The 11,871-nt window shown below is 34.8% G+C and overlaps 1 protein-coding gene across 3 annotated transcripts in view; it reads right to left on the bottom strand.

The window, feature by feature from the left end:
- Positions 1 to 217: 217 nt before the first annotated feature.
- Positions 218 to 11,871, bottom strand: part of CFAP20DC (CFAP20 domain containing) — a 61,267-nt gene continuing 49,613 nt past the window's right edge. For 2 of the 3 annotated variants that reach the window (XM_062500790.1, XM_062500792.1), the window contains 2 exons: positions 5,564 to 5,655; positions 218 to 330 (listed from right to left, as the gene is read on the bottom strand). In XM_062500790.1, coding sequence (XP_062356774.1) covers positions 218 to 330; positions 5,564 to 5,655 — 205 coding nt within the window. Of the gene's footprint in view, positions 331 to 4,061; positions 4,144 to 5,563; positions 5,656 to 11,871 lie in introns of those variants that run through there. The other variant, XM_062500791.1, reaches the window with a different exon arrangement.

The following is an 11,871-nucleotide window of genomic DNA, read 5'->3' as shown; positions in this document are numbered from 1 at the left end:
TTAGACACAAGGAACTTTTATGCTATGTGATCTTCCACTGCATTACAATTTAATACAAAGCTATAAAAATAAGACACTGCCAAATATATTAATTTGGTTGCAAAACTATTGCTAAATTTAAGTTTTTAAGTTATATAATAAATTACATGGCTCAGTCAGACTTTGCAAGAAGTTAGAAGATACCATGAATACAAAATAATATCCTCAGATGTTCTGACTATGCCAATTTGTAGTATTTCCCAGAATTCGGGTCAAAGTAACAGTTCAGACATGGATTGTACAAAAGAGTCAAAACTTCCTCATCTACTTCAGCACTGAGGTGATCTTCACCTGTGTGAACTGGAGAAAGTAAGAATAAATCACTCTTATTCCCTCAGACAATAACATGGAAATATCTTTCTGTCAGATGCGAGATTTTTTTCTTTCAAATGTATAATCTCCTGACTTCTGAATTGTTGCCTTCAAGATAACAGCAATTCACATTTTTATTATATTTCCTAAGACTTGTACTTAACTGAGGTGAAATGAGGTCAGCTGGAGTTTGCTTAACAACTGGAATTTTCAAAGTCCAATGGAGCAGTTCACCAAAAGTACCTTTACTAATAGTGGATCAAAGTATTCTTAAATGGTATTTTCCTCAATAACTTTCTTAATAATTTTTTAGCTTGAACAAAGACAGTCAGTGCATACTTAAGGCCTGTAAGAATGAAAGAATTTGAATGTCTGGTATCCAGTATGTCACTTAAATATCCAGGATAGGTAAATCTGGGCAAAAGATCTTTCAATATCAGAGAGGAAAAAAGACCCTTCCAGACAATAAAAATTTTAAATCTAGCTTGTCTAAAGTTATATAAAATGCAAGAAAGTTTTTAGGTAACAGAAATGAATCTTTAGTCTAAAATACACTGATAAAGCCCTACAGGCTTTTCTTACAGGTGCTTTATATATTACAACTTCTTTTCTGAACCTGCATGTCTTTCATACAAGCTAAATTTAAGTCATATGATCTACAGCTTTTTGATAGGAGATAATTCCCAGTTGAATGCAATCTGTATCTTGAATTTCATCATAAATGTTCATCCTTACTCAGCCTGCTAATACCAAGTGCTTTGCATGCCCTAAAGCTCCGTGATAAGTAATGGCCTGTTCCACAAACAGCAATGGTTTCACAACTCTATTTACAGCCAGGATCACATAGCAATATATAGGGTACATTATCTGGGGATCAGAAAGAAGGTTGGTCCATTTGATGCATACAGAAGTGTGCATTTCATCCTTTTAGAAAAGATTTCAGTTTTCTTGCCTCAGTAGCATGTAACAAATATCATTAGAAAGAAACTGTCTTTCACTCTTAACTGAAGATAAGAAGGTAAAGCCAAATTGTTTCCCTCCCTGCTGTGGGTGCTTCATCAGGCCTAGGAAATAAATGAGGTTAACTGGGACATTTTGTTTGGACAGCTCTTGGGAAAAGTGATACAGTGCATAAAGAAGGTGAACTGAATGTCTTTTTCTCCAGTTCAGATCACAGTACACAAGCAAATGGTGTTCATGTCTCACTCCCTCACACAGCCTTACAATTTCACCTGAAACCATGCTGTTATTTCCACTGCATTCTTCCTTTCATTATTTTGCTTTTCAATGCCTATGCTGCGTTTCAAAATTATTCTCTTTTCTCCCCTAAGCTTACATGTCCCTGCCTCTTAACCTTGGAAATGGCCACTCAATATACTCCCTGGTTTTAGTTAGGAATAAGAAATTCTTCAGATGCATCAGAGGCATACATCTTCCTCCATGTGCCTTGAATTCATAACAAATCAAAATTATATTGCATCCAGGACTAGCTGGATTTATACCTTTATATCAATCATTCTCTGCATATACTTTCATGTGACCAAAAGGAGAATTTAGCTTTCTTGCCCTGTCTTGTTTTTAAAGTCAGGCTTCTTTCTTCTAGCAGCACACAAGACCCCCAAATGCATTACAAGGCATTTCTAGGTGTTGCAACAAATTTCCAATGGCAGTATGGAGTATTCAGTCCTGAGCAGACATATGAAAACCTCATTGCTGTTCTTCTCCCTAAATAGAAGTACTACTCAAATTAAGTTATATTCTTGTAAAAGGCTCCAATAGTATGTAATGGTTGTGTTAGAAGGTGTCTTGTTTCAATGGTACGTTCTGGGCAACCTGACCATATATAGCAAAGAAGTGCTTGCAGTCAAATTAACTGATCAACAGGCCACTTTCAAAGAAAATTTCCATAGTTGTTCATGTTGCCACCACCCACACTTTTGGGGCTGAAGATGCTCAGAATTGCATGAAAAAAACCTCTTGGCAGTTTTATTTGCATCTCATGGTGAAAGCAGAATCAAAGCTTTTGTTCTGAAATCACTAAAAAATTAAACGGTATTTTAGGTGAGAAAATAACTTGATTTTAAATGAAAACTGAGGTCTGTGATATACATTATAGAGGGATGAGTGTTTTTTTGTTGAGCTGAAAGAAGACTGAAGGCAGCTAGTACATGTTATATTAAATAAAATGCTGTCCTACTGAAATCAGGAGAGCTACTGTTTTTCTGGAAGAAGACTTGATGAAGATGTCTAAACCCAGAAAACAAAGAACAGGGCAGGCACGTCAGCTTTTTCTGAACTCGGAAATGAATGTACAAGTAACTGTGTTGTTATTTGGATTATGTCAACAGTATTTACATAGTCACCATAGTCTGGAGAACTGAATATATAGTTTCCCTTTTCATATAAATATATTTTTATTCTAGGTTTTAATATTAGAAAAGATCTTGTACCAAATCTCACTTTAAGATACATGGATCATATTCTGATGATGATGGAAGTGCACTGGATCAGCTGTCAGCAGATGGTGTGGTGGGAAGAACACTGCTCATATTTTCTCCAAGATCATCCTTGAACATTGAACTAAAGTGCTCAAATCTATTCTGTAATTATGTACTGCAGGGTTAACATATGAATATTGTCAGCAGCTGTGGCCCCCAAAAGGAAGACTGTGGTTCCTAGAGTTTTTATAAACTCATCCCTTGGTCTTAAGACCAAGATACCATAAAGTAAGTTCCAGAGGATTTATAGCTCTGTCACTGTCACTTAATGTGGAGATTTTCTTGTTATGTCAAGATAAACAAAAGTGTCTAAACCTCAAAAACATCACTGCCACTAATGAAAAAATCTGTGGAAATTTATCATATTTATGAGTCAAAATTTTCCTTTTATTGTGTTGGGAAGCCTTTTGAATAGAAGACTACTTCTCGTTGCATCTCGCCATTTAACTAACGGATGGTGCAAATGTTAAGAAAGGAACTACAGTAAAATGCTTTCTTAGAAAGGAATCACCTTTTCCCCCAGTTAAGCCTCAACTTAAAGATTTTTTTTAAATATAAGAATTGACAAATTTTTATTAATTTACTAATGCTATACTATTTTTCTTTAAGGATACTTTTAGATAAAATTCCTCTCTGGAACACATTATGAGTAATTTCAGATTTTCAGTGCTGATTATATGCTTTTATTATCCTGTGATATTTGGAACACTGGAAAACTGCACACAGTAAATAATCTTGGGACACTTCTCAACAAGAGAATTAAGTAATTTTCTAATGTGATATTAAAAAAAAAAGGTGAGGCTAAGTGGGGCAGCAGAATTTTCTGGAATGGATTTGAGCATTCAGTTTGTTGCTCAGATCTGGTATATAACTGTCAGTAAAGAACCAGCTCTTTTGCCACACAAATAACTGACCTCGATTGAAGTGAACAAGGAAAAAAGGTCTTCCCAAAGTCCTCAAGATATATCACAGGACACAATTTATTTAGCACTTCTTCCAAAAATGGTACTCCAAACCATCTAGTTACCATGGTCCATCAGGATTTTTTTAAACCAAGGTATCTAGGAAAATATCCAGATTCTAATGTTTGATGGGGACAATCTCATCTGACAGCCTTTATCACACAGCACTGCAGATTCTCTGCTACTTTCATAGAGAGGGGTGTCCAGTAGTTCAGAAAAAATCCAAACTGTCCTGTTTGGGGAGGGAAGGTCATGGAATGGCTTTGTCGTTCTCTCTTATTTCTTGGAGAAATGATCGCTTAATCACAGCGGGTCTTTTGGAATATCTGGAGATAGAAAAGTTTATGTATAAAATTATCAATATTACAAACATCCTACATATACACGAGTCAGGATTTGACTGAGTGGAGGTAAAAAATTAAAAGCCAAAATAAAAAGCTATGGTACATAGACAATTTCTCCAAATGTGCAAACACAGGCACATGATGTAAAATATTTCAGCTTAAACGAGTTTAGGAACAATTCACAAAACAGTTTTGAAATTCTAGTGTGGATAACAGGAGAAATACCCAAATATATTTATTTTTTAAAGCTTTTAAAAGATAATAACACAATTAAAATATTACAAAAATTATAGGTTTACTGCACCAAGCCTTGGATTTCATAATACTAATGAAAGATGTTCTCTGGGACCTTTCATGGATTTTTATCCAATGTGCCTATAGCTCAAGGATGACTGTTCAATTCTGTTTGGCTTATTTAGGACCCTTAACGCAACATATTACTTGATTCTTCAAAGCAAGGTCCCTTCCTGACAGAAAAATTGTATTTTGTTGTCACATACAATTACGAGTCTACGTCTATGAAAATGTTCCAAATTTGAGAGCCATAATTTATTTTAGACAGTAAATCACTGAGATGTCTTTACCCCTTGGACAGCCAGAATACAGGAATCAGATTTATGGGAGCTCCCAGTGAATTCCTGAGACCTGAAGAAAAATGTAAATGTCTATCCTGGAAGTGTCCAAGGCCAGGCTGGATGTGGCCTTGAGCAGCCTTGTTGAGGGGAAGGTGTCCCTGTCCATGGCAGGGAGGTTGGAACTGGACTCCAAGGCCCCTTTCAGCCCAAAACATTTTATGATATTCTATGATGATGATTCTTCTACCTTGTTTCCTAAGGTAACTGATAAGAAAAAGGGCATTTGAGGGAAACAAGGTATTTTCTTTATTCCACTGTTGACTTTCCAGTTTCAGTTAAGGTCTTTACCATTCTGTAAGCAAACACCATTAATAAGCAAAAGCCTGTAACTCTGGTGACAACAGTCCTCAGGAAATCTTTTTCATTTAAAGCTAAATCTGCAATTTTTCTTTGTAAGAGAAGTATCTCTTATGCAAGTATAATCATGCCTCTGAATAAGAATGTTTAGTCTTAGTGTTCTTTCTTACATAGGTTTGCCATCCCCATTAGCATAAATTCCTTATTTTTAACAAATAAGATGCATTTTTTATGAGTTAATCTGTATAGAGCCAGAACATCAGGAAACAGCAACTGCACATTATTCTTCTAGAGAAGGCAAATAATACTCCATGGAAAACTCTGCTACCTCGAGCTGAGATTAATAAACACTTGAACTTGAAACCAAAAAGTAGTAGGATAGAAAAATATGAGAAGGCAGTACCAGCTACTGCAGAAAGAACATTTAGAAGTGTCTTTTTACCCAGGTTCTTTTCACTGTCTTCATAAATTCTTACCTGGAGTTCTCTGTTTTGTTGAAGATATAGTGTTCTCTTCTAGTTGTTGGCTTCCAGGAATGATAGAGGGACTGAACACACTTAACCAGTCCCTGAAAAATGCAAATCAAAATATCATTTATGAAAACACAGTTTGCATTCCTATTTTTTTCTAATTATTTTGATTATTTAAAAAAATAAAAAGAAATTGCAGGTTGTAAAGTGCTATGAAACAAAATCACGTATGAAATTAATCTCTGCACACGGTGCATAGCTGATGTGTCCTTAAGTTCCTATCTCTCCTCTCCAGCAGTAATGAGCTGTAACACATTAAAGGTTTCATGTCATCATTGACTAGACTGAAAAACTACAACTCCACACTTGAACACAGAATTTGAGGGACCTCAATGAATCTCCTCATTTTTGATAGATCCAACATTTTTGACCAACCTATTTGGTTGGTCAACTGCAAGGCAAGAGGTATGGAAGGGGATAAATTTCCATATGTTTGCTTTATGCTGATGGGAGTGGTGCAGCTCTAAAGAGTAAATTAAACTTGGTTTGGGATTGGTTCAATTTATGTCTTGCTGTCCCAACAGCTGTCACAAAAGCATTATGCATGTGAACTTGTGCTACAGGTCTCCCAGATCAGTGCTGGGAGATTAGCCAGAGCTATAGAGGTAACTTCAACATCCATAGCTTTGTCTAAAAGGGATAAATTTTCCTAAAGCTTGGCAGATTTCTTTACATTCCAGACTGTAATTGTCTCAACTGGATTGTCCAACAGCAAGGAAATAGGTAATACACTTCTGTTTACTGGAAAGCCTTCATGATCTCATGTACAAGTAGCTTCTGTCAGAGAAATTTGGTAAGGCTCAGTCATCTGTTACAATTGCCAAAATATGCTGACTGGTTTTTATTTATTTATTTATTTATTTATTTAGTTTTAGTTTTAGTTTTTCTGCTACTTCTAGACTTGTTATTAATTCTACATCATCTCCTGTTGACATTTGTGCATAATCTGGGTTGAATTTGGGGACAACCACCTATCTGCAGTCAAAATGGAAAAATACTAATTTTCCGCCTCAGGACACAGAACTGTTGGTATAGAAATCCAGAAAGTAGTTTGGCAGATTTTAAGGAAGAGATATTGAATTTTCCATCATGTCAAAATATAAAAAATATACTTTAAAATTTTCTAACAGCATCATATTATTTTCACGTATATGGCCAACTTCACAGCCAATCCTTCTCTTCTGCTGTTCAGCTAAGGCCAGTGGGAGCTGGCACAAGCAATCCACACAGCCATGTGCTTGCCTAAACTTCTCATTATTAGCTGTCTGTCATTGTCATTGTATCTGTGTCCCCTGAATGCAGCCAAAGGCTCTTTGTCTACACCAAAGCTTCAGAAGTTTTTAGGAATAACAGTTAAATGCAGGCTGATACATAGTAGCATGGTAGAATATATTTGCCATTCCTGTCTCTTGCATGTGTGTTTTGAACTGCCTGAAAATCAGCCACCATAATCACGAGAATCTGGCTATCCTCACAGGATATGGGCTGACAGCACAAAGCAGCAGCACGAACCTGACTCTCTACAACTGCACTGAAACACAAAGCCAGCAAATGCAAAGGTGATGTCTCAGAGAAACTCCATCAAATTTAGGGAAGGTAAGGAAGTACTGAGTGCTAATTTACATCTCTGCTTTCCAAGCTACCTTTACACATTCACTACAGCATTTGCAAAAGGCAGCAGTGTTTGAGCACCAGAGAAGAACTAGGATATTTCTGCTGGGACAACTGCTGAAACAGAAGTGCAAGGAGAGAGAAAGACAGTGATTACTTCTAAACGGAATTATCTTAGTCGGACCAACAAACACAGCTACAAAACATAAAAACTTTAGAGTACATATGCAGTTCTACCTGTCTGGCATAAACCAGAAGCATTCAAAGATTCGTGTTTTTCATATAAAACATGTATCAGGGAATTCCTAAAGAAAAGAGTACCTGTAAAGCATAGAGAATGTTAGCAAGAAGGAAAAAAAGATACTGAGGTAATTACCTCCAATGGAAAAGAAAGAGGCAATTCATTTAGAAAACAATGAGGGAACGAAGTAATGATATGTTGTTAAACCAGTATTTGTGCTATACTGATAGGCTTTATTACTCTGGACATGGATGAATTTTAGTTTGAAGTCTCATATCTGGAAGATCTGCATGAAATATTAAGTCTGAGAAATCAGAGATGGGATGATTTTTGAGTAGCTGGGTGATTTTATCTTTGATTTTGTCCTTCATTTATTGGAGTCAAATATTATATAAAGGTATTGTTTCATATTCATATTTATTTTGATGTATCTGACTCATTAGATGAATAACTGCTTTTTCTAGGAGGTGCAAGTGTAAGATCAAACGGTTTTGATGGTTCTAGAAGGAGGCAAAGAAGTTTTTAACTTCTGAGGAGTGGGTTTACAGCAGGAATTCTGACAGATGCTGCAGCAGAGCAGTCACACCAAACTTTCCACAGTAAAATCTGCAGCTGCTTTTAGGAAGCAACTAAAGCACATGTGTGTGTGTATGTGTGGGACAGAGGGTTTCAGTGAATTTAAAGAAAGCATCCTGAAAAAATGTGTTTGACCTTGACAAAAGCATGGAGGCAACTGGCAATATTCTAAGAAATGCAGACTCTGGTCTGTGTTCCTGTTTATTGTGGTTCTATTCTGAGCGAATAAAGAATTTTTATTTTTTTTTTTTATTAAAGAAGGTAGTTTATCTCATTAAAACAGAAAAGCTAATCACACATTCTGACTAATTAAAAACACTCTATTTATGCTATCAATGCCTCCAGATGTAATCAATACAATCAATGTGCAATAAACCATCTAGAGCTTCCTGATAACAGTGTGGAATGCCAAATATTGTCTTTTGGCATTGTGAGCTGCATTGTAGGAAGGCTCAGAATAGGTTTCACACACACTCAACAGTATCATGTACCTTTAGTGCTTGCACCAAAATTCTTCATTATACTGGAAGCTATTCTCCATACCAAAATATAACTCCAATGTTATGTAATCCTGTTACATTTTTCTTAAAAAATATTACTTAAAAATTCTTTAAAGAAACTTTCAGATAATAGTGGTCACATAGTGAAATGTCACATGACAGCTGAACTGTGATGGAAAGCAAAAGAATCTTTTTGACTTATGAACATAATTTTCACTTTTATGACAGTATGTTAAATTTTGCAGAAGAAAGGCTTCCATCAGCAAAGTCTGTTGAGAAAATTAGTGACGCTTTATTAAGTAGCACTTATCAGTGACAATGTATTAAAATTATTGCCATCAACAGAAATCCTTAGAATCAGAAATTTTTCACTGAAATCTTAATGAACACCTTTGATACTTAGATTTTTTCACAGATACTTCTGCAGACTGGAGGACTGAAAAAATGACTGATCACTTAGTATAAAGATTTTTAATATTGCACTCTCTTGAGATAGCATATTTTGCATTTCTTTTGGATCACACTTAATTTGTATTACATAAATCAATTGGATCATTTAATCCACTTTATTAAAAAAATTGAAATGCTTCCAAGTTTTAGTATGTTTTTGTCCAATCTATAACAAATCTATACCAAAATTAAAAGGAATATTTGTTCAGCCTAGAGGTATTATACTGCAAAAAGTGCAAGGCAAGGCCTCCATTATATCAAATCAGGGAATTAAAAACCAGCATTAGTTTTGTATCATTATGAACACATCAGATTGACAGTCTATTCAACATCTGAAGGGTACAATCACTAAAAACACAAAAGATCATATTTAACTGCATCGACTTAGTGAATTTTTATGAACTTGAGAGGAGAATGGACTTGTGCCTGGGTGAAGTAAGCGACCACATTTGCTGAACTGTGTTTTTACAGTGGATTATTTGACTAACTGTGGAGGGTCAGAAAATGTCAATGTATGAATCAACTATAAAAATATTTTAACAAAAAAAGGATCAATTCCTGACATCTTGGGTAGCTATCAACTTAAATCTCAGCGCATGCTTCTGCTGTATTAGCAATATTTAATAGCATGTGAAGCAAATCCTGCTGCAAATGCTGAAAATGCAGAAGTGGTATCTTGTCACGATGCACTGAATGTAGAGTGCCAGCTCTCATCTAAAGTATGGTCTAGTTCTGCTAAGATAGAGACTTAATTTCCACCTGTTTTTAATATTAATTATGTCTTTCTAAGAAAGTTTAGTAGAGACTATCTCAGTTCTCAGATAAATTAATAAAAAATTACATAGCTTTTTAAGACCCTTCACCTATTCCCTGATGCAACTGTTTTTTGGAGCATGAGTTGCTGGTTAGGCTCCTCCAGATTAAAATATGTGAATTTTCAATTATTTCCATATCTCATCAGCCTCAGGCACACTTGTAACTTCATTGACTTAAGCCAAATTACCTACACACACCTATTTTGTTTCTCTTTGTCACATGTTAATCCTGTATGCATAATGGGAGGTTTGGGTTTATTTTTTAATAGAAGTACCTCCATAGAAAGAAATTCTTCAGTAATAGCTTCAGTACTGAAGCAAAGACTTTTGTAGGCTATTATTAATGATATTTGATTGATGTATGTACAAAATGCAATTATTATTTGAAAATATGTTGAAACTAATTTCAGGTCCTGCCAATACATATGACAAATAATTATGAAATCACCAGAGCTTTAAGTTGTCCATTTTTGTATCTAAAATGCTTTAAACAATTCATGTTCTTGAAAATTTGTTTTTCCATAAAAATTCCATAAACTAAGACAAATTCTGTATTAATTTATACATCAATAACTGTTCAGTGCTACTCAGTTCCAGGTGGGGAAACCAGCATTTTTTTAAATGAAAAATTGAGTGAGTTCATAGAAGTTCATAGTAGATATACTACCAGAAGAATACCAAGCATACTTATACATAAAAATCAAGTATTTTTGAATGCATATTTAAAAAAAATCTTGAAAAATAACATAAATATACCTCTTCCTATAACTTTTCATGAATTGAAAGTCCTATTTTGAAAAGTATTTAAGGGAAATCTAGCAATACCTTGATGATCTAAAAAAAGGTAAGCCATGAGCTAAAATTGTGTTATTTTCCTGGAGTGCTATGTAGTTTCAAGATATCATTAAATCAGCACAAAGCAACACTTATCATTTCCTGCACATTTTTCACAGTGAGCTGCATTCTGACTATGAGTAATCTGTTAATCTGTTCTTTGCCTCACAATCCGTCAAAGTGACAGATTCATTCCATCCCTAATACATAATATCTTCATTTACTGTATGCCTTACTGGAACTTTATTTTTTTTTTCCTAGCACTAAGGCTGAGAAAATCACAAGGATATTTAGCAAATGCATTTTCCCTTCCTCCAAACCACTTCAGAAAGTACATTTTGCCAAACACTTCACTTCTAATGGAGGCAGGGACCTCCTTAAAAGTGAAATTATTTAATTGTCCATGAGATCATAAAAAGTGCAAGTGCAACTGTGCAGGAAACACTTGAATCTGCTCTCAAAGCCTTAAATCTCTAAATGAACTATCTTAGGGGTGCTAGATTGGATTCAAGGAAAACAAGAAGATGTGAATTCTACTTACTAAACAAGATATTTAGATAAGGTTAGGTGCTACTACAAGTAGCACTACACTATAATCATGCTGACTGGTATTTGCTGAAAATCTGACGTGTCAATGCTTTCCAGTTTTTCTTTCATTATCAAAGCTGAAATGATAACTTTGTGTAGGTTATTAAAACCATACACAGTCATCTACATCTAAAAATATGAATGACCTGAATTTGGAGGTTTAGCATCTTAGTAATTAATATATTTTGTTATTTGGTCAACGTTTTGTAGTTAAATACATGAAATTGCTATCATAGCTACTGTTAAATGGAAGGAACATTTAATTTTACTTAAAGACTGAACCTTTAGATCATCACTATGTTATCTTGGTGGCTAGATTATAGTCTTGATATTCACTACCAATATAAATGGCACTAGTAGAGGAAACCAGTGTTTTAACACCTGATGTAAGTAAAATACTAGCTCTTTCTTCCTTGCTAGTTGTGATTCATTTATCAGAAGATCAGCTGTATAAATTGGAAGTAATGAATTTGCAAAAGTGTGTCAAAATTCCTTTGTGTTAAACTAACCCAAGCAAGTAAATTCTAGTATCTACATTAGACTCGTTGACCAGTGAATTAAATGGATTTGCACATTTAATGAAGTGTCTGTTAGGTAGGATGTACTTATTTTTTTTGCATATTTTTAACAATTAAATAA

Source organism: Cinclus cinclus, chromosome 12, assembly GCF_963662255.1.
Source record: "Cinclus cinclus chromosome 12, bCinCin1.1, whole genome shotgun sequence".
Classification (NCBI taxonomy): domain Eukaryota; kingdom Metazoa; phylum Chordata; class Aves; order Passeriformes; family Cinclidae; genus Cinclus; species Cinclus cinclus.
This window is presented reverse-complemented; position numbering and strand designations above follow the sequence as displayed.